Source organism: Plasmodium relictum (assembly GCF_900005765.1).
Source record: "Plasmodium relictum strain SGS1 genome assembly, chromosome: 2".
NCBI lineage: Eukaryota > Apicomplexa > Aconoidasida > Haemosporida > Plasmodiidae > Plasmodium > Plasmodium relictum.
Genome location: NC_041680.1, coordinates 135,514 through 159,100, shown reverse-complemented (window position 1 = coordinate 159,100; position 23,587 = coordinate 135,514). Strand labels below are relative to the sequence as shown.

The following is a 23,587-nucleotide window of genomic DNA, read 5'->3' as shown; positions in this document are numbered from 1 at the left end:
TTTTTAATCATTTTCTTTATTTTCCTCATTCTTTTTTCTACTATTTTTTCTCTTGTCTTCATCTTCATCGTAATCCATTTCTTTAAAACTTAATTCTATTAATTTATTATTAAAAAATTCTGAATCATTATTTAAACATGATTTATTATCATTACAGGTATCTTCATAATAATCAGCATATTTTAATTTTTGATAATTATTAACTAGATCATTAATTCTATCATTTAATAATGTTAACTCATTTTCCATTTTTGTATAATCAAATGAATCTCCTTTGACAGCATCTTCAACATTTTTTCTAAATGTAATATTTTTTTTTTCATTAGCCCTTAAAAGAATTTCATACAACATTCTGAGTTGTTCAATTTTATTCTTAAGATGAATATCTCTTTCAAATTGTACAATATTCTTCTTTGCAATGAATAATGAAAATAATTGCATTATTAATTCTTTATCTTTCATTTTTATTTTGGTAAATGATAACTGCAAATCAGGAAGAATTAACCCTGATTTAACCGTATTTTCGTCATATAAAAATTTAAAATCAGTTATAAAGTCTTTATCATATTTTAATACATTAATTAGTGCTTCATAATCAGACATTATGGTGTGTCTATCTCTTTTATATACAATTGTTTTTTTGTTGTTTTGAATAATAAATGAATTTTTTGTAAATAAATTCAGTATTTTTTTATGTCTTTGAAAAAATGTCCTTTTTTTTAATTCGTCTTCCTTAATTTTTAGCCATTCGTCAATGTTCTTTGGATCTTTAGTTATTAATTTTAAAATTCCATTTTTCCCTTTTTTGTAAAAAATTTCATGATCAATTGTTGATAATCTTAGAATGAATTCCATGAAATAAGAATGAAAAATGGTAAATTTTAAATTTAACACACCAAAGTACATAAAATTTGATAAAACATCAAGAAAATAATTTTTTTCTTCATTTGTTAACATTTTTTTGTTGAATAAAGTTGGTCTTTTATATTTCCTGGTTAATTTAATTGAATTATCACATGTATTTAGAGAAACTATAGGTTCTTTATAATATTTTTCTTCAGATATTTTTGATATTTTCACAAAATATTTGCCTATAAATGGCAATTTAATCATTTTTTTTATATGTCTTAAATTTTCGATGTACGAATAACAAAGGGATATCAAAACTTTAGCTATAAATATAAAATTAAAAAATAATAAAAACAATAAAATATAGAAATTTATAGTTACACTACAATTTGATATTGTTAAAAAGACAAAAATCATTAAAGTAATCGTCCAAGCAACCATACTGTAAGTTTCTAATTTATTTAAGATATGATAATTTCTTGAGTCAAAAGGTTGAAGTATCAATTGTAATGTAAGAAAAAAAGATGAAATAATAGTAAACAGCCACATAGTAGTACCAAATATTCTAGCCGTTTTAAATATAGGAACAGTCGATATTAATAAAACTAAAATTTTCCTTAAAAATTCTATCGATTCCCAATACCAAAATTGAAAATTAAAACCATTATTTAAAAATCCGTATTTAAGTAGAATATTTTCCGAGTGCAATTGTTTTCTATTTTTATATAACACTAAATAAGACATTAATGGAACACCAATTCCCCATACTACTAATCCACTAATACCTAATATGAAAAACTTAGCATAATCTTTAGATAAATCACATTTTACACTTGGTACATAACTCATATATTGCTCTACAAATTTATCATTGTAGTATATTGATTTACAATCTAACAAAGTTAACATAGACAAAGTAGTTTTTGTGTGGATAAAAAATAACAATGTAACATACATAGGAGTCATATCCTCAAGAAAATTTCTTATTCTTTTAAACTTTGAATCTTTAGGTATTGGTATGTATCTGAATAATACTAAAGCCCTTTCTGATGGTAATTCCTGCATTAATTCTTCATATAATTTATTATTTCCTAGTTCTTTAATTTTATCTATTATATTTAATTTTAGTTTTGTTTCATTTCTGACTTTATACTTATATATTTCTACAACAATAAACATTAAAATTGTCAATATAATTGCAAGTAAAATGGGCCTAAAAGCATAAAAAACCATTCCATAGAAATAAGCATCTGAATGTGATAAATTAAAATAATTTGTTAATATGCAGTATGGACCATAATTTTTTTTTGCTTTTAATAATCTTTTAATATTTGTAATTATGTAATTTGCATGAGAAGAGAAATTAATGGGAAAATATATTTCACTTGTACCCATAACATAAAAAATTTTCATACAAGAAAAATAATTAACAGCAATTTTAATAACAATAGAATGAACAGATTTTCTATTTGCCCCTGTAAAGACATTTAAGTATGCCATAATAACAGTAAATAACAAAACAAAAGCACAAACAAAAATCATGTGTAAAATATTTACTATATTTCCACTACACTTTACACATAAATTTAATTTAGAAAAATTATTTGTATATCCTCTTTTGCACTCGCCACATAAAAAATTAGTCATAGATTCATGACACTTTTCGTTGTGTAGACAAGCTCCTTTAATTGGACATTCTACAATAAACCAATCAGTGTTGTATATATTTGTCTTTAATTTGTAAAGTGCATAATTTCCTTTAGGAACAGGCATTACATGTTTAATTTTTGATGGATCTAAATAATTCTCATTTTTTTTCATAATTAATAAAGTTTCTTCTTCAAAACCTCCTCTACAATATGCACCATCAGGACAACTTAAACAAACTCCATTTTTAAAATAATAATTTTCTAAGCAAAAGCACTGAGTTTCATGAACAGTTCCAATTAAACTGGTTGAATTTGGTTTACATTTAGATTCACAGGCAAAATCACCAATCATAGTCTTAAAAAACCCACGTTCGCACGGTACACAAATTTTTGATAAATTATTTGGAGTAGTATATACATGCTTAAATCCCTTTTTACAAACACAAAAACTTTTATTAAATGGGCGTTCTGCTTCAAATGATACAATGGTATTTGGTGGACATTTTGACGGAGCATAATGAATAGTTTTGCTTTTGTTGTTCACTATCATTTTTCCACCTTTACAGTAAGTATTCTTATCACTACATGGTAAACAATGATTAAAAAAATAATAACCTCCTGAGCATGTACAATCTTCTTCCTTCGTACTTCCTATTTGTCCATCTGTTGTATATGGTGTTAAACACATAGTGCATTCTGCGTTTGATATAATATCTTTATAAGTGTTAACTGGACATGGAACACATTCATTTAATTTTTCTTTGTTTATTGTGTATCCCTTATCACAAAAGCAACTTGATTCACTAAAAGATTCTTCACCTTGCGTTGTTGAATGTTTTATAGGGCATTTTGTTTTTTGAGGTTTACATAAATGTAAGGTGTTATTTTTAAAACAGTCTTTCAAATACCCACCAGGACAATAATATCCTTTTGGACACTTAATACATTTAAATTCATTTATATCCCAATAATAGCCTGCCATACATAAACATTTATTTATATTTTTTGTTTTTGTATATAAAGTAATACTGTTTTCTGGGCAAGGTTTCTTTTCAGTATTACTGAGTTCTGACTTGTAATAATTTTTAGGAACTTCTAAACAATCAAATTCATTTTCATCCATTTTTACAAATTCGTACCCTTTTTTACATAAACAGCTTAAATGTGATACATTTAATCTATTCGGGTGTTTTGTCAAATTTTTTCCACTACAAGGGACTTTTTGATTTTCGTAAATTGCATATTTTGGATCTGCTATATTGAAACCAGGGCAATAATGATTATCTGGACATAATAAGCAAACATTCTCAGAATGTAAGTAGTAACCTTTTTCACATTTTTTACATTGGGATATGGAAGTGGATTGTGTGTCATCTGTGTATACATTTGGAGAACAACTCTTACATTTTTGTTCCGAAACAGTATTTTTATAAAATCCTACTTTACATGGTATACAAACTTGGGAACTCTCTATATCTGCTATGAAGTCTCTGTAATCATCGAAAATAGGATCATTTCTAAAATTATAATTTGCGATATCTATAGGATCATAGGGTTCGAATCCATAATCACATTTACAACTTTTTATAGAAGAATTTTTTTGTGTTGTATTAGTAGTATTATTTGGGCATTTTATTTTATTTGTTTTATATCCCCCAGGACAAAAATAACCTATATCACATTCTTCACAAAAATTTATAGAATCTTTAGAGACAAAATAATACCCTTTTTTGCATTTACATTGACTTTCTTCTTCACTGCTACTACCCCTAACTGTGCTATACGAATTAGGGTAGCAATGAAAAATGCAAGGAGAATTAGAAAGTTCAGTTTTCCATGTTTCTCTTTCACATGGAACACATTCATAATTATTATTTAGCTCATACCCAGGTAGACATAAACATTGAGTTACTGAAGTAGATGCTTCCTTTTTAGTGGTAGAATTATCATGACATAATGTACATTCATATATATTATTATATTTAATATATTCATTAAGGTTATTATACGAACCTATTGGACAAGGAACGCACCTCTTATCAAATACTTTCATTCCATCAGCGCAAATAACTATAAAATTTATGTCTACTTCTAATTCAACAAAAACTCCATAAAGCTTAGCAGTCAAATTAACTGGATCACCTACAAATTCTGATAATTTAATTTCAATTGTTCCGTCATATTTATCAATTGTAACGTACTGTGATTTATTAACATTGTGCACTTCAACTTGAAAAGTATGAAGTAAGTTCATTTTTTTTATTTCATGTGATTTTATTTTTAGTGTATATACTTTATTGTTGTCTTGTATCACCGCCGGATAATTATATTTGAATTCAAGCTTATTTGCAATGTTTCTCAAGGGACTATACATAAATTGCACTTCTCCTTCGTGGTATTTCACTATTAAAAGTACATTTCTATTAATTAATTCTTTATGATCATAAAATTTATATATATTTTCTATTTTCCCATCATCAATATAAGTATTATTTATTCTAGTTACATACAACAAATTGTTATTAAGTTTATATTTATCATAATGTAATAAGTTTATTTCATTAGATTCTTCCTAAAAATTCAGAAAAAAAAAATTATTATATACTAATTCTTAATGTTAGTAAGATGTAAATAATAATAAAGGAAATTTTTTAGTAAAATTAAAAGTTATATATTATAAAAAAATTTAAGTAAACAATAATAAAAATAACTTAAATATATATATATTTATTCTAGTACTTAATTTTTTTTCTTTATTTTTTTTAGTTTTATTATCATAGTAAATAATTTATGTTTACCTCGCTTATAAGTATCACATACGATTTATCATAAGGATAAACTGTTATATTTTTGGGTTTGTATAAAAAAGTGTTTGATTGACTAAATACAGAATCATTATAGAAATAGATACTCTCTTGAATTGAGTCATTTTTATTTTCTCCTTGAAAACTGTCTATAACAATTAATAAATTTTGTGGTTCAATGTATTCAATAGCTATAACAGCGTTATTTAATTGATCAATTAAAAAGCAGTCTAATGATTCTTCCTCTATAATTCCACATGAAATATCTGTTATCAGAAATGAAGAATCTTTTAAGACATCCAAACTAAAATTGACGCCACGAATTTCTATTTCTGAATTTTTCACAACATTTATATCATGCTCATAAATGACATTAAAATGTAAATCAACCATCATTAATTTTATATAGGGATGTGACGTTATTAAAAAAATCTGCTTTAAATTTTTATTTTCATCATAAATTGGTTCCATCATAATAGGTGATATGCATTTTTCACATTTTAAAAAGTGAGAATAATCTAAATAATATGATAGTATAAGTTTTACATCAGCATCATTTACATTATTTGTTATAATTCTTTTTTTATCCATTACTTTTTCTGGAGTTATATCATATAAAAATAAAGATTGAGAATTTTTTTTTAAAACATATAGTTGTACTTCATCATTGGTAATATGCAAAATTGAACTGGAAGCATTAGTTATTTTAAAATATTTAAAAAATATTGGTGTCATGTTTTTATCATAGTTATAAGTTAGGATTATTTCATTTTTCGTTGAATAGCATAAAAATGATAAATATAAGTTATTTGTATTATTTATATTAAAAATATTTAATAATTCAGGGAAAAATTTTAAGAAATTTGAATTTCTACTTATTGTATACGTTCTAATATCATCAGGAGCAATATTAAAATCTAGTAAATGGTTTATATCCTTATAATTATGTAAAACATATGGTTTTACCATAGCATATCCAATTAAAGAGTGTTTATCTCCTTTTTTTGAACAAATTTCTAATAACTTATTGTATTCATTTAAATTTATATTTGAAATATATATTTTATCAAGAATAATATTTGCATTTTTATTACTATTAACCTCTATTATATTATTTGAATAAGACACGTCTTCACCCGAACAGTGGTTTATTTTTTTTTTCTTCAAAAATATTTCTTCTAAATTCTCATTTAATTTATATCTATGTAAAACAATATAATTTTTCAAATTTAATTTAATCGGATTTAAGTCTAGATATAAATAACTTATTTTGTTTATGTCATAACCTAGAAGTAAAAAGAAAAAAAAAATATTCATAAATATTTTTATTCATTTATGTTTTCATAATTAAATATCGAGAATAATAAAAATAGAGCTACAATGATAATAGAAACAGTATATAAACACAAAAAAATACGTAAATTTTTAACATACGAACAGTACAAAACTATAAAAAATTATATATTGAAAAAAATATTAACCGTTAACATGAATTGTAGAGAGAATAGCAGAATATTCAACTCCATTATCACTTGATGTGTAACATAATAAGTAAGTTCCTGGTTTTTCAAAAACAATGTCATCGTTATATTTTTTTGGATCAATATTATATAAAAATATATCATAAAACTCAAGTTTTTTTTCATTTTTATAAAAATCTTCTTGTATTTGGTTAAATGAAGTATCTTTAATGTTATTACAATTATAGCCTTTTACTTTTTCAATGATAAAGGCTTTATTAAAAGGAAATGGTGTTGCATACGCTTTGAAATTTAAAACGAGTTTATTTCCAGATAACAAATGTATTTCGTGCGTAAGTTTTTTGACTACTCGAATAGTTGATATATTTAAATAATGTTTATTGGTATCTGTGCACTGGTTATAATAATTTGGATATTCCACATGACAGGAACATACATTATATAAACCTTCTACATTATTACCCACTTTAATATTTTTAAATTCAAAGCCAATTATTTCTCCTCTATATAATATAGGATCACCGAACTTCTTAGTCTTCTGTGAATAAAATTTAAAATCAGGACTTACTGATTTTTTTTTATTCAAACAAGTATCTTTCGTTATTATTATAGAAGTGTGAACAAATAATGATTCATTTTGAATTTTTAAATCAAACACTTCTCCGGATTCAAGAATTACATGATTTTTACCTTATAAAAGAAAAAAAAAATAAGAATAATATTGTGAATGTGTTAAAAAATTAATAAATTTAAAAAGAAAAATTATACATAAGTTAAAAAATTAAGAAGTTACAAAAAAAAAATTATATATTTTTTAACTTATTTTCAAATATTCAGATTTATTGTCAACTAAGCATTTTAAAGATATTTCATTAATCTCCTTGGTAAAAAAATTATCATTGAGATTAAAATCAACAGGAGAATCACATATTTTTTGTGAAGATGTAAATCTGTTACAATTATCTATATTTTTAAGTTTTTTATCTTCATAACAACTAGATAGAACTGAAAATATTAAAAAATATTATTTAATTATAATAATTATTAATATATTTGTCAATTAATATTTTGGTTAATATTTTATCTTACATTTTGTTTTTTCCTTTGAAAAAATACTGCTTAATAGATTTATTGGATCATCTGATTTTAACTCTAAAATTTTGTTTAAATTAAGTGAAATAAAACTAATTCCTCTTTTCTGTATTTTTTTTTTCTTAGGTTTATGCATATTTTTAAAAAAAAATTTATACTTTAAATTATTTAATTTTATTAATACATCTTTCTTAACATATGGGTTTCCGTATGCTTACAAAAAAAAAAAAAATATAAAAATATTGAGTGTATTATGCATATAGATATATTTAAATTTTTCTTTTATTTTCGTTATTCATCTTAAATATGTTATTATAAATTTTCACTTTTATATCTATTAACTTTTTTTTTCTTTTTCTTTTTCAATATTTTGAAGTAAAAGTAAATTTATAGTTTGTCTATCTAATATTTCAGAAATTTTAGTGAATACTTCGTTTTAATTTTTACTTCTCTTTTATATTTTGTTTAAATTTTTAAATTATATATATGGTTCATTATAATTCATATTTATAAATTAATATATTTGTAAAAATTATTAATTTAAAGTTAATGTGTTATTTTTCATTTTTTACTATTCATAAAAGAAAAATTTTGTTCTTTTGTGGATTCGAGTGTTATACCAGCAACATAATACTAAAAAAAGAATAAAAAAATTATAATTTTATATTTGTTCTACAAAAAAAAAAAAATATATATAAGTCATTTGAATTTAATACGTTATTTTTTTATGTATTACATGTCTCTTAAATAAAAAATTAGTTAGTAGAGAAGAAAGCAAAAGAAAAATTTTCGGGTTCACCATTTTGTAGACAAAATATTGAAAATCATTTTAGGTGATACCAAAATACCAAAAAAAAAAAAAATTCATATTTATCTTAAAATGAATTATTTTAATTTAAATATATAACTATAAGTTTTATAATTTTGTGAGGGAAAGAAAAATTACTGTGTGCATGAAATTAGAAAAAAAAAAATTATTTTTTGAAGTTTTTTTAGAAATATTTTGTTCTGCATGCGACATTATTAAAGCAACTTTAAAACATCATGTTTGAACATCTTATTAAGTTTTCGTGCTTATTTTTTTTAATATATGAAAAAATATATATTTTATTTTAAATTAAAATTTACAATTTGAAAAAAAAAAAATAAAAAAATGTAGAAATAATTTTATCTTATTTTACAGAAATATTTCACTTTTTCTTCTTAACTCTACACGTTAACAATTCATGTCTTTGATAGCATATCATTTATTTTATTCCATTAAAGGAATAATTTTCTCACATTTAAGTATATTTATAAAAATAGAGACGATATTAAACAGTAAATTTAAATGAAAAATAGGCAATATGATTTATTTGTTTTTATGATGTAATTTATATTTTTATTTCGGTATATCAACAGAGAAGCTATTTTTTCTAATAACTTAAATGAACTTAAATTTGACTTTTTTTATATTTTGGAACTATAATAAAAAGAATTAATACTTTATTAGAAAAATTATTTCAGATTTATTTTTTCTTACGTTAAAATAAAGGAACGTTAATTTTTTATATGTTTAAAAGTTAAAATATTATGTTATTCAGAAAATTTGTTGATAAATACATATATTTTTGTGTTTAAAAGAAAGCTCCAATTTATATGGAATATAAATATTCATTTTTATTGAAAAATATAGCAAATTAAGATTCCACTAATTTTTACAAAATTATATCATAAATGATTAAATAAAAATTGTCTCATTTTTTTTTTTTTTTTATATATCAATTAACCTAATGATAAAAAAAAAAAAATTTATAGTTTATTATCTGTCATTTTTAAAAAAGTGCTGAGCAAATAGGAACATTGCAAGTTATATAAAAGTATTGTATAAAATAAAATATTACATGAATATAAAGCATTTAAAAATTATACATTTGAAAGGTATTATCATACAAAAATGAAAGTAAATGTGTAAAAATATTATATGTTATACATATATAAAGAGGAACATTCGTATCGTATATCACTAAAAAATTTGAAAAAAAATAAAAATATCCAGGCAAAAAAAATATTATTTTAGAAAAAAAAAGGGTAGAAAAAAGTTATGTTTCAATATAACATGTACTGTATTTGATAAATTAAATTTAATTTTAATATAAATTTTTATTTTATCGTTTTACATTTTATTTTGTTTTACTTTATTTTATTAATTTTTATTTTTAATATATATTTGAATAAGTTTTAATATTTTAATAATATATATTTAAATTTATTTTAATTAAATGATTTAATATGCCATAAAAAAAATTTTTTTTTCTCGATTTTTAATTTTTAACAAAATAAAAATGCAGAGGGCATGTGAAATGGTAGTATCTTTATTACGAACTGACTCCATGACTCAGAAATGTCCTTTCCATGTGTTAAACGTTCAGATTCTTGAATTATTACAAAAAGAGGGACTTATTAGAGGGTTTGCAATTAAAGGAACAAAAATAGATATACTACTTAAACATTACAAAGGAGCTCCTGTAATTGATATATTCTTTTTTTTTTTCGTTTTAATAATATTGTTAAAATACTTATACATTAAATATTCAATATAAATATTTATTTGAAAAAAATAACTATAAAAATTCATTTATAAATAAATAAATAATGAAGTAAAATAGTTTGATATTTTGAATTTTTCACTAAAAATATTTTTTTTTTTTTTTACATAAATATTTATTCTTTAGGTTATAAGAAATATTCGTGTTGTTTCTAAACCAAGTAGAGATATATGGTTAACTCCTCATGAACTTAAGTTTCGCACACGATTTAACACAGGACTTTGGGTTATGCAAACTAGTTGTGGTGTAATAAGCCACAGAGATTGTATTCGAATGGGGATTGGAGGGAAAATGTTATTTGCAGTTAATAATGGTTATCAACATTTTTGCTGAGTTGTTGACAATACTAAAGAAAATATTCTTTTAATTTAAAATTTTAATGTAAGAAAATAAATAAGAGAAATATATATATATAATTTTAATTTAATGAGTCATTTATATATTTTTTTTTTATGTAAACAATTATTAATCTTGTGTTTATTAAAAAAATAAATTTTAATAAATATAAAATAATTTTTTATAAGTAATTGAAATAAATAAAGGAGGGTTTGTATATGTCCATTATTAGTTTATTTATTTGAAATTGAAATAATAGACAAAAAAATTATGATTTAAAAATGGCTTAATAAATCACATTATTTTTAATATCTTTGGATTTGGAAAATTTTTATTCTAATAATATAAGAATTAGAAGGAAAAACTATATATTTAAAATACCTTAAAATTTAGATATCTAAAAATAAAAAATATATATATTGACAGAAAATATATGCCAAAAAAGAAATTTTAGGATAAAATATTTTATAAAAAGAAGATGAATAAACAATATAGATAAAATAAAATTATAGCACAAGACATGAAATTTGTAATTAAAATTTTTTTTTTTTTCGTTTCTCATATATTTTATTATTTCTTTATTATAAATATAAGAAAATGTTTAGATATAATAGAATGTTCCTACAACTATATTTCACATAAATTTTTATTTATATTTTTTTTTTTTTTTTGATCTTATTAAATTTTAATTTTTTATTATTTTTATGAATAAAAATGTTATATAAAATATTATTTATAGATATATTTTGATAACTGAAATAAAACAAGTATATATATTAATATATTTGATATGTAGAACTATTGCTTTTAATAATTTTATACCAAAATGAAAAATAAAGTCAATGAAATTATGAAAAGCAAGATTTATATTTAAATCCAATTAATAATTTATAGGATTTTAATTTATATTCATTTTTTCATTATAATGTTTTTACTTATCGCTTTCTTGTATTCCACCATTTTTATTAAGTATTTTTGTTTTATTCTTATCTATACACATTTTTTATTTTAAATTACGTTTTTTAAATTATCATTTACTTTTAAAATGAAATATCCAAGAGATAATATATATTTTATATTTAGTGAAAAATAAAAAGAGTTATAGAATCTTGTGATATATGTGAACTTTTTCTTTTTATTTCATTATTTTGCTATTTATCTTAGTACAAAAATAACATATTTGCTGATGCTTTAAGTAAAATTATTTTAAAATTTATTCAGCTTTTATAAAATATGAAAATTTTATTTCATAAAACTTAATTTACACTAATAATTTTATTAAAACAGAAGACAATTCTTCTTAATTGTTTAAAAATTCCTTAATGTGTGCATTGGAGAATTCTTTGCTTATATTTAATTTAAAACACTTGTTCTTAGCAATTGAGAATAAAATATGAAAAAGAAAAAAAGAAAAAAAAAAAATATTTGTTCACTATTACAAAAATATGTGAAGTAAATATAAAATAAAAAAAAAAAATTATTTATTTAAAAAAAATTATAAAGAAAAAATCGTGAAACTTTAATACATAATTCATAAAACAACATGCTATATTGCTATATAGAAACAAATTTAAAAAATATATATTAGGTAGGACGTACAATTTAAAGATAAGTTTTGTAAATAAAAGATAATAATTTTATATTATCGACATTTTATTATATTTCTCTTCTTTATTTTAAATTTTCTCATTGACAATAAAAACAAGGAACATACAAAAAAACTTGTAATTAAACTATGAATTATACAGTAATAATTTTATAGTTATTAAATATTTTAATAAAATTAAAAAAAGAAAAAAAAATTTTTTTCTTTGATAAATATAAATTATGCTATTATTTTCGTTATTGTAAATATAAAGAACATTTAATAACAAAAAAAAAATAAATAAAATAAAATAAAATAAATAAAAGTTTTATATAAAATAAAAAAAAAAATGATATTTTAAATTTTAGTTTATATTTAATGATTTCATTTTGAATAAAACTATAATAATTTTACTACAAAATACTATTTAACTAAAATTACATTAAAATGTCATTTGAAGATTTAACTGATAATACAAAGTCTGTAAGGAATATTCCAGGAGCAAAATTCATAGTTAGAAAAATAAGAAAATGAAACTTTTAAATAATAGTTTTTTATTAATATTTTTTGCCGGAAATAAAAATATAATAATTATCATAGTATTACCTAAAAAATTTTTATATGTTTTTTACACAGGAACATATAACAGAATTTTTACAAAATAGAAATGAGGAAACTATGCTTCGTTTGGCTAAAGAGCTTTTATTGTAAATATGCTATTAATAAAAAAGATATATGATTTTAATATTTTGAAATAATTAAACATTTTTATTATGCATTATTAATTCTATTTTATTTTATATGATGAAAGGAATTAAAAATTTTTATTTCATGAAAACCTTTTTTTTATTTTTTCTCACAATATATTTAATGAAACTACTCATACACATTTTGAAATAAAAAAAAGAATTATTTTATTTTAAAAAAATTTCATATACTCATTGAATGGAAATTAAATTGATTTTATTTGTTTTTAGGAAATATAAATTTATGGAACATACTTTTGTAACAAGACAAATGAATACTGAAAAAAAAATACCTGAATTAAAGGATGCTTTAAGAGTTGTAAATGCTCTTTATAAAAGAAAGGTTTAATTAAATATATTAATATTATTTAATATTTTAATTTTACGAACATATATATATATATATATGTTTTAAACAATTTACGTTACTAAAATAATAATAAATATATATATGTATATATACGATATTGTAAATTGTCTTTTTAATAGGAAATGGGTGAAAATAAAAATATGGAATTATATTTTCCCCTAGAAGAATCATTATATGCTAGGGGAGTAGTTGAAAAAACTGATAATATTCTTCTGTGGTTAGGAGTGAGTATAAAAATTAGCAAATATTAGTAACATTATGTTAAGTTACATATATTTTGAAGAGCTCATTTATAATGTTTATAATAACTCATATTTAATATTAAATTTATTAGGCCAATGTAATGGTTGAATTTCCATTTAATGAAGCTTTAGATCTCTTGAATCAACATTTAGATAGAGCAGTCAATCTTTATGAAGAAATGGTACTTTAAAATATATGTTTTAAAAATATTCATTTTTAAATAATATTAAAATTTAATTAAATAATTATACTTTCTTCTTTTTTAATTATTAATATATAAAAAAAAAGAATAACTTGAAATAATATTATTTTTGAAGAGAAAAAAATATATTAAGTATGGTGCATTTATTATTATATATACTTTTAGATAATTTTATTTTCTCATTTACTTAAAAATTTTTAAATAGGACAAAGAACTTTTATGGTTACATGAACAAATATCGACAACAGAAATTAATATATCTAGAATACATAACTACGTAGAGATGAAAAAAAGAAATAAAGGAAACAATCTTACTGAAAATCAAAGCTAACTTACAATAAATACAATATTCATAAATTTTTTTTTTTAATTTTTATATCTATTAAAATATATAATATAAATTATTTGTCTATATTACCTGATACAAAAATATAAAATTATGATTATAAATATTTTAATAATTAAAAATTTTTTTAAACATAAAAAACTTATATGACATTTATGTTTTACTTTTGTTTTCTATATATATATATATATATATTTCTATATATATATTTTTTATGAATTATTCTTTTATTTTAAAAATATGAAGTTCAATTTTTTTATGAAACAAAAAATCTTAATAGAAAAACAAAATTGTCTTTTACTGTAGTATAAAAACACACTAAAATAATATATTTTTTATTAGCTTAAATATTTCATTTTAAATGTTATATTTGGAAAACAAAATATAAAAATTAATATTTTTTTTTATTATTTTATAATTTTTTTAAATACAACAAATTTGTAAAATAAAATAATTAAAATGAGTTCTTCATATATATATATACAGACATTTTTTTTTTTATTGTGCTCCAAATATGTTAATATTTTTAAATACAAATTTATGAATTCTATGTTTAACTTTTTTTCTAAATTTTAATTTTTGTTTATTTTTTTTTTTTATTATGGATGTTTCAAAGTTTATTTAATTTTTTTTTTTTTATTGTGCACACGGTGTTTAGAAAAAAAAAAAAAAATTAAAATACAGCAACAAAAACATAGAACAGCCATAACAAAAAAGAGAAAAAGTACTAAAATTATATAGAATCATTATATTAAATAAAAAATTTTATCAAAAAAAAATTACAAAAAGTTTTATTAAGCTTTAATTTATATTTTTCAACTTTTTTAATGCTAACTTGTTCATATTTAAATGCTTAAGCAGTGTGTAGAACAAAAAAAAAAAAAAATTCGAAGATTATTCGTTGTTAACTCAACAATGTTTCACAAAGAAGAAAAATATTAAAGAATTCATTTATAATTTTAAGTAAATATATAAATTCATTGTTTTAACATGTTTGGATACCTTTAAATTTTTAAGACAAATATATCTATTTTTTTTTAAAAGCAAATAATAACACTTGGATAAATTAAAATAATACAAATTTCTTTTTTTTCAATAATTTATGAAAGTGATGTAATAATTTTGATATAATACTCATTAAACATAGCATAGTATATTAAAAATAATGGTTAATTTTTATTTGCTTTATATTTGAAATGAAAAAAAAAATTAAATAATTTAAAAATATTTTTATTATACTAAATGAATCATTTTTTAATATTCTGTTGTAGATGGGTATGAACCACGATTTTTTATCTGGAAATTTTGTGGGATATCCTTTAGAAGAAAATACATTATTGTAAGAAGAAAAAATATATATGTATTATATAAATATTAAGAATGTATTCTTTGATGTTTACTTTTATTTTGATTTTTTTTTTTAATTATACTTACAGGAGTCACCGAGATTTTAATTTAAAAAAATATAAAATAAATCCTTTAAAAAATGTTAATACGTATTTTAAATCAGGAATAAAATAACATAAAATCTTCATAAAAAAGTATATAATTTTTTTATTACATCTTTTTATATTTTAATTTTTTGTAGAATATTTTTAACAATTACGGAGATTCATCAAAAGAATTAGACGACCTAAGAGAATATAAAAGAATGTATTATTAAAATTAAATAAATATTTAAATGATAAGAAATGTGACAATTTTAAATTTTATTGTTTTTTTTTATATTTTAGAACTACCCAAAAAATTAAAAGATATGAAAGTACTATATACTCGTATAAAAACCAAATACGCAATTTAAAAGTAAGAAAAGGAAATTATAGTAAATAATATTTCATTTTCATCAAAATATTAATATTTTTCTTTAATAAGAAAAATAATTGGAAATAAAAATAACTATTCTTATTTAAACTATACATTTTTTATTTATATTTTCAAAAAAAAAAAAAAATGTAGAAAGACATGTTTCATGGAGAAGTAAATATACAACTTATAAGTGTATTTGTTAATGCTATATGTGACATAATAGAATATCTGTGCTCAGACATAAATAAGACGGGTAACATACATATATTGTTAAAAAAGAAAAATTAAAAAAGTCATTCAAAAAAATTATGAATATATTTTTAAATAATAATTATATATTTTATATATATAATAGAAACTTTATTTTATATTACATTTTTAGTCTTATCTACTTTACCATTTATTCATACTATACTAAATTCGATCTCATTGGTAAGAAAAAATTAATTTCTAAAGCTTTATGTAGCAATATATATATAACTGCATATAAAATTTAATTAATTATTTTCCAGAATAAAAAAATACTTCAAATTTATTATTTTTTTTATATGCATAATGATATTTTTCTAGAGAGATAAACAAATATACCATTGTTCAAAATTGATACATGCAACATTAACTCAAATAAATAATGAAAATAAAATTAACAATAATGAAAAAATTATTCAAGAAGAAGAGAATAAAATTTATCAATTCAGTTCTCATAAATTACAAGATTTGGAATGGCTAGCTTCTGAAACAAATGATAAGGGTTGGCTAGCGGTAGGTGATAGGTGGGAATTATGTAAAAGAGATTTAAAATGGTTATGCGTAGAGACAAATAATAGGTCATGGCTATTATATCGTAATGTGTGGGAAAATAGTTCTAATGACTTAAAATATTTATCTGTATTATTTGATGATAAAAAATGGCTCAATTTATATAATATATGGAATTTTGTACCTTTAAGTCTAAAATTAAGAGCCATTTCATTAAAAGATCCACATATTTGTAAGCCATCATTAAATGAAATCATGCTAAAAGACGATGATATCTATAAAATTAATATTTTGGAATTAAATTCAGATATATCAAATATTTTAAAGAGAAATTATTTAAAATATAAATCAAATGATAAAATGAATGATTTTTCCTTAAGGAATACTTTTCATCAGCATGATTATTCTATTGACGAAAACGAAAATGAGCTTTTAACTGAATATGGAAAAATTAAAAAAAGAGAAAATATTTTAGAAAAATCATTAAAATATAATTTATGCACTATTGAAGAAGAAAATATTCCTAAGGGAAATGAAAATGGCTTAGTTTTAAAATTTCTACCAAGAAAACTAATTAAAGATGGAAATACTTCAAAACATATGGAAAAGGAAAAAGTTAATTCTCTAAAAAAAGAGCCTTTCACCAAAGTGTTGAAAAAAATTCCAATTTTAGCATTAAAAAATGAAAATAATAATAATAATGGTATTAAAAAAAGTATTAATATTCCAATTAAGCCCCCAGTTAAACATGAGGAAAACTACATAAATAAAAAAAACCCTATTATAAATAAAATAAATAAAAACATTATTGATAATAAAAGTATAATTCCTAAAGTAGTGGAAAATTTACAAGAAAAAAAAATAAAATTAGAATTATCTGAAGAAGGTTTTGATACAAAACAAAATATTTTAAAAGAAATTCCTAAAAATACTGCCATTAAAAGTTTAGTTAATAAACAAATTATGGAAAAGAATAAAAATGAACATATAGAAACAAAGGAATTTCTTAAGCAAAATTCAAACAAAGAAATTCAGGAAAATAAAATAATGAATAATAAAGAACAAAAATTAAATAACGATAAAAAAGAGAAAGATATAGTTAATAAAATAAAGCAGAAATGTATAGTACCAGAGAAGAAAATTTTAAATAATCTAAAAAAAGAGAATATGTCAATAAAGTTACCTCAAAGTGGATTAAATTTGTTAAAAAAAAAAGAAACGGAACAAAAAAGTGAATATACTACAAAAAAAAACATACCTACAAAAATGGCAGCTCCACTAAGCATTTTACCTAAAATAAAAGAAGAAAATTTAAAGAAAAGTGCTGCTGTATTAAAGTCAAATTTTTCTAAAGAAAATATTCTTGGGATAAATAAAAATAATGATTTTCATGAAAATGAATCAGATAATATTTTAAATGAAAAATCTATCAATAATAAAAATGGAAATACTATCCCTAAAGTAACAACACCTACAAAAATTGTACCTCCAATAAATAATTTATCCAAGATAAAAGAGAAAAATGCAAAAAAAGTTCCTGCTATATTAAAAAAAACTTTTCCTAAAGAAAATATGCTTGAATTAAATAAAAATGGAAACACTCAAATAAATGAATCAAATAGTATTTTACATGAATGTGATGATGAGAATAAAAACATAGTTAACATTACAGACAATCTACCCAATATTAATTCTTGTGATTTAAAAACTATTAAAAGAAAAGAATCAGTCCTAAGAACGCATGCTTTTATAAATAATGGTAAGAATAATAAATTAAAATTTGTATTATTTATGAGTCAATAATCCTCCTTAAAAGGAATAATATTTTATTATATATATACATAATATTTATTGAGAATTATTCTAATAAAATTTTAATTTTTTTTCAGAAAAGGAAATTAAAATTAATGTATCACAGAAGATAGAGGATCCAAAAAAGGTAGTTTTAAAAAATTAAAAATGAGCATTTTATATATATATACCTTTATAATTGATATTTTTATTTATAAAGTTATTCATTTTTTGTATTTTTAACTTAATTGTGTGTTTTTTCTTTTTGTGCATTTTAATTGAAAGTAATATTTTATACTTTATTCGAATCTAACAAAAAAATTATATTAATAATTTTTACGTAAGATTTGAAAAATATTAATTTTATGCTATATATTTGAAAGGTGTTTCATACTTGATATATGAAACAAAAGATTCACTATACACATTTTTTCTTAAACTTATTAAAAAAAATAATTGTTTATATATTTTTCATAAAAAAAAAATTTTAAATAAATGTCTACATTTTATATATATATTGATTATAAAATTAATTATATACAAATTTTATAAAAACATAACTAATTTTATAATTTAGGAATCTCAAAATGTAGTTACCAATTACTTCACGGATTTATTTAATGCATTTAATTTTGTAACTAAAAAAGATGAAGATGATGAAATATCAAATGAAAATAAACATATTGAAGTAGAAAAAGATGAAGATGATGAAATATCAAATGAAGATAAACATATTGAAGTAGAAAAAGATGAAAATGAAGAAAAGAAGAATGAAGAAGATTCATATAAAGAAGAAAAGAAAAATCCACTGAAAGAAAAAAATTATTTAAAGAGTGAAAATAAAGATTCAAACAAAGAGGGAATATGTTTAAAAGACAAAGAAAATTTAAAGAAAGAAGAAAATAAATCAGAAGAAGGAAAAAAAGATATAAATGATGAAAAAAATAATTCAATAAAAGAAGAAAAATGTTTAAAAGACAAAGAATATTTAAAGAAAGAAGAAAATAAATTAGAAGAAGAAAAAAAAGATATAAAGAATGAAAAGAAGAATTCAATGAAAGAAGAAAAATATTTAAAGAAAAAAAGTAGCGATTCCAAATTGAAAAAGAAATATAAAAAGGAAAAAAAGAAAGATTTAAGAGAAAAAGGGCATGATTTAAGAAAAAAAGAAACATACTCAGAAGAAAAAGAAATAGATCAATTGGAAGAAGAAAAGGATTCAAGGAGAAAAAAAAAGGATTCAGAGAAGAAAGTAAGGGATTTAGAAGGAGAAAAGAAACATATAGGTGAAAAAGGAAAGTATTCAAAGGAGGAAGAAAAAGGTTCAAAGGAAAAGATAAAAAATTTAGAAAACAAAGAATATATAAAAGGAAAGGAAGAATATTTAAATGAACTAAAAAAAGATTTAAAAGAAGTGGAAGATTTAAAGAAAGAAATAAAAGATTTAGAGAAGATAGAAAAAGATTTAAAAGAAAAAAAAAAAAATTCAAAAGAGAAAGGGGATCTAGATAAAAAAAAAAACGATTCAAAAGAAGAAAAAAATTCAGAAAAAAAAGATTTAGAGGAAAAAAAAAAAGAAAATGAGGAAATTGTAAAAAAGGAAATCAGTGATGATAGTAATGAAAAAAAAATGAAACTAAAAAGTATTAAATCCATAAGAAATATAAATTCTAATAAATATTCTATAAAAATTAACTTAAAAAGTTATTCAAATAAAGGAATATTATTGAAAACTGAGAATACTCTTGATTCGGAAAATGAAACAGATACAAAATATTCTGAAAAAAAATTGGAATATAAAAATAGGAAAATTTCCCTAGATATAGAAAAAGAGAGAAAAAATGAAACTTTGGATGAAATATGTGTAGAATCAAAAACAAATTACCCAAAGAATAAATCTATACTTTTAGAAAAGCCTTCAGCAAAATTTACAAAAAATAAACCTAGTAGCATTCTACAGAAATTACTAGATTCTGATTTATCTGATTTTGATTCTTCTAGTAAAAAAATGACAGCTGATGAAATTGCGAAGCATACAAATGCTTCACTTCAAATATCTGTGAAGAGAAAAGCTTCATTGTCATCCATAAAGGTTAAGTCAAAACTAATGCAAAAACCAAAACCATTATTTAATTTATAATTAAGAAAGAAAAATATGAAAATTTTTAATTTTTCTTTTTTAATAAGAAAATTGATTTTTTTTAAAATTGAGGTTTGGTATTATAAGCTTAAAAACCAGGAATATATTAATTTTTGTATTAACTCCTATATTTCTTGTTTAATTTGTTTTATCTTTATTTTTTTCTTATTAAATAAATGTATATTTTTTAACATATTTATACATTAAAAGATTTTAAAAGCAATTGCATATTTTTTTAAAAATATATAGTTATTTTATTTATATATTTATTTATTTTTTTTAATCATGCATATTTTAATTCTACAACATTTATAATATGTAATGATAAAATATGAAAATTTATAATTTAAAAAAATATATTAATAAATGTAGTTATAATAAATTAGTGGCATAAATCCCAAGTTTATATAAATTACTAAGTAGGAAAAATTTTGCCTTTACTGGTGTATATATATATAATTAGCTTTTATGAATATTGGCTTATTTATGATGTTTAATAAAAAAAAGATTATTACAATTTTTAGAATTTTATAATTTAATTTTCTTTTTGAAATAATTTATTTTTAAAAAGATGCATAGAATAAAAAGGTTATTTTAAATATATCAGTAAAATGTAATAAAATATATATGTTTAATATTTCTTTAAATTATTCAATGGCTCATATGTTAAATGTTAATTCCAAATAAAAAAGTACAATTATTTCAAAAATTTAAAAAAAAAGAATGTTGCTGAGGCTAACATTATTCCAAATATATCAGTAAAAGAAGAAGAAAGCCCAAAAAATATTTTCTGCGATTTGTTATTTGTTTCATCAAGATTTTTTATAGCTTCTTTTTTTAGATTTAGTATTCTTTTATTGGAAAACATATTTTCCTTTTTTCTCTTTTGAATGACAGAATCACAAGAGTTAATGATTAAAAAGTTCTTTAGTGTATTTAAAGCTTTATTTTTGTTGCTTTGGGTAGCATCATTATTATGATAATTTTCTTTATTTTTATGATATATATCATTTTTATGTTTTATTGTATCACCACTTGTATTGTTGATTTCTCTATGATTTAGTGAATTTTTTTCTAATTTATTTTCTAAAATAGTATCTTTATTCTGCAACTGTATATTGTCATAGATATTTGTATCATTTTTCTTATGTTCTTCCATAGAATTATATTTCTTAATTTTATATAACAATAAAAGTCCATAGAAACTTGAAAATAGGTAAGGTACTATTAATATAGAACAATGTATAGGAATACCTTTCCAAATGGAAGAATTTTTGAAGCATAATGAGCATAAAGCACATATAAAAGCCATTGAACCTGAAGGATGTATAAGTACAAAATCTATAAAATTTAATAATTCTACTTTCTTAATATATTTAAAAAAATAAAAACTAATAAGATTGGAAAGTAAGGAACCACCTAAAAATAATGACAGAAATTTTAATGAACCATAATACTTTTCAAGGAAACGAGAAGCTAAAAAAAATGTGGATAATTGAACTAAACATTGTAATAAATTTTCATTCGTAAAAAATTGTGATGTTAAATACTTTATGTTAAATATATTTTTATTTATGTTCTTTTGATTTGATTCAAAGTCATATATTATAAAATAGTTATCTAAGTAATGTAATATTTTGTCTATTTGTAATAAAATGCTCTCTTCATTATCACAATTCCTTAAATTGTAAATCAAAATTTTAAGGAAAGCTGAAACTCCTACCATCCCTAAAACAATACATATAGCTACGTACGGAAAAGAGGTACTTTCTGGGTAATATAGGAATTTGTTTGATGTTAGATCTTCGTAATTGCTTTTTTTTTCTTTATATGACTCTTTGTGTCCTTTATAATTCTTAGAATATGTTATATACATTTCTCCTTTCTTACTACAAAAAATACTTTTAAATTTATTTAATTTAGTTCCTTTTAAATTGCTGTAATTATTTAGTGAGGGATTATACAAAAACTTGTATTTTAACTTTGAACATTTTTGTATTAAATTGTTTTTATATGAATAATTATTTAATGGGTTATTTTTTTTAAAAAGATACATCATTTTTAGTTTGTCCTTTTAATAAAAATTTTGAAATTGCTCCAAATTTTTTTAAACTTCACATGAATTCGAATTGATAAGATATTATTAAAAAAATTAGTTATTAATAAATTTTAACATTTTATTTATTAAATACCAAGAATGGATAACATATTTAAAAAAAAGAATTTGCTTTTCTCTTTTTTTTTTTAAATATATTTTTAATAGCTCTCAAATAAGTTAATATTTATATGTATCAATTAATATTTCATATCAAATAAAAAAAGAAAAAAAGAAAAAGAAAGGAAAGGAAAGGAAAGAAAAGAAAAGAAGAGGAATGGAAAGGAAAAGAAAAATAAAGAAATAGGTCAATATAAAAAAAAAAAAAGAGAAGAAAAAAGAAAAAAGAAAAAAAGAAAAAGGAATAGATCAATATAAAAAATATATATATATACATATAATGAAGATAAAATTTTGTAAATTGCTAAAAACTATATGATTTTATTATGATAATATAAAATAGACCTTGAAAGCATAAAATAAAAGAAAAAGTTACTTTTGTATAATATTTTCTGAACTTTTACTAGATTAACTAGATGAATTATAAAATTTTAATAATATAAAAAATAAAACAAATTAGTTGTATTACAAAAAAAAAAAAAAAAAAAAGAGGCAATACTTCTTTAATAAAATTAATGAACTTTATTAAAAAAAAGTAAATGTAATATTTTTTATTTACTAAAACTTAAAAATAATATTAATTAT

The 23,587-nt window shown here is 20.2% G+C and overlaps 5 protein-coding genes across 5 annotated transcripts; 3 read left to right on the top strand and 2 right to left on the bottom strand.

The window, feature by feature from the left end:
- Positions 1 to 3: 3 nt before the first annotated feature.
- CRMP2 (cysteine repeat modular protein 2, putative) lies at positions 4 to 8,677 on the bottom strand (the record flags this gene model as incomplete). The annotated part of the gene is made up of 7 exons (XM_028679832.1): positions 4 to 5,070; positions 5,297 to 6,588; positions 6,784 to 7,473; positions 7,603 to 7,788; positions 7,873 to 8,088; positions 8,448 to 8,508; positions 8,612 to 8,677. The coding sequence occupies 7 exons, from the start codon at positions 8,675 to 8,677 to the stop codon at positions 4 to 6; spliced, it is 7,578 nt and encodes a 2,525-aa protein (XP_028535512.1).
- A 1,522-nt stretch (positions 8,678 to 10,199) lies between these two features.
- PRELSG_0205000 (mitochondrial ribosomal protein S8 precursor, putative) lies at positions 10,200 to 10,796 on the top strand (the record flags this gene model as incomplete). The annotated part of the gene is made up of 2 exons (XM_028679831.1): positions 10,200 to 10,382; positions 10,590 to 10,796. The coding sequence occupies 2 exons, from the start codon at positions 10,200 to 10,202 to the stop codon at positions 10,794 to 10,796; spliced, it is 390 nt and encodes a 129-aa protein (XP_028535511.1).
- Positions 10,797 to 12,831: 2,035 nt separating this feature from the next.
- PRELSG_0204900 (prefoldin subunit 3, putative) lies at positions 12,832 to 14,276 on the top strand (the record flags this gene model as incomplete). The annotated part of the gene is made up of 6 exons (XM_028679830.1): positions 12,832 to 12,897; positions 13,021 to 13,091; positions 13,362 to 13,473; positions 13,620 to 13,724; positions 13,835 to 13,924; positions 14,151 to 14,276. The coding sequence occupies 6 exons, from the start codon at positions 12,832 to 12,834 to the stop codon at positions 14,274 to 14,276; spliced, it is 570 nt and encodes a 189-aa protein (XP_028535510.1).
- A 1,180-nt stretch (positions 14,277 to 15,456) lies between these two features.
- PRELSG_0204800 (conserved Plasmodium protein, unknown function) lies at positions 15,457 to 20,787 on the top strand (the record flags this gene model as incomplete). Its single annotated transcript, XM_028679829.1, has 10 exons — positions 15,457 to 15,459; positions 15,563 to 15,630; positions 15,728 to 15,779; positions 15,880 to 15,944; positions 16,025 to 16,094; positions 16,248 to 16,350; positions 16,480 to 16,529; positions 16,668 to 18,615; positions 18,746 to 18,795; positions 19,225 to 20,787. The coding sequence occupies 10 exons, from the start codon at positions 15,457 to 15,459 to the stop codon at positions 20,785 to 20,787; spliced, it is 3,972 nt and encodes a 1,323-aa protein (XP_028535509.1).
- Positions 20,788 to 21,484: 697 nt separating this feature from the next.
- On the bottom strand, positions 21,485 to 22,846 carry PRELSG_0204700 (conserved Plasmodium protein, unknown function; the record flags this gene model as incomplete). The annotated part of the gene is made up of 1 exon (XM_028679828.1): positions 21,485 to 22,846. The coding sequence occupies one exon, from the start codon at positions 22,844 to 22,846 to the stop codon at positions 21,485 to 21,487; it is 1,362 nt and encodes a 453-aa protein (XP_028535508.1).
- Positions 22,847 to 23,587: the final 741 nt, after the last annotated feature.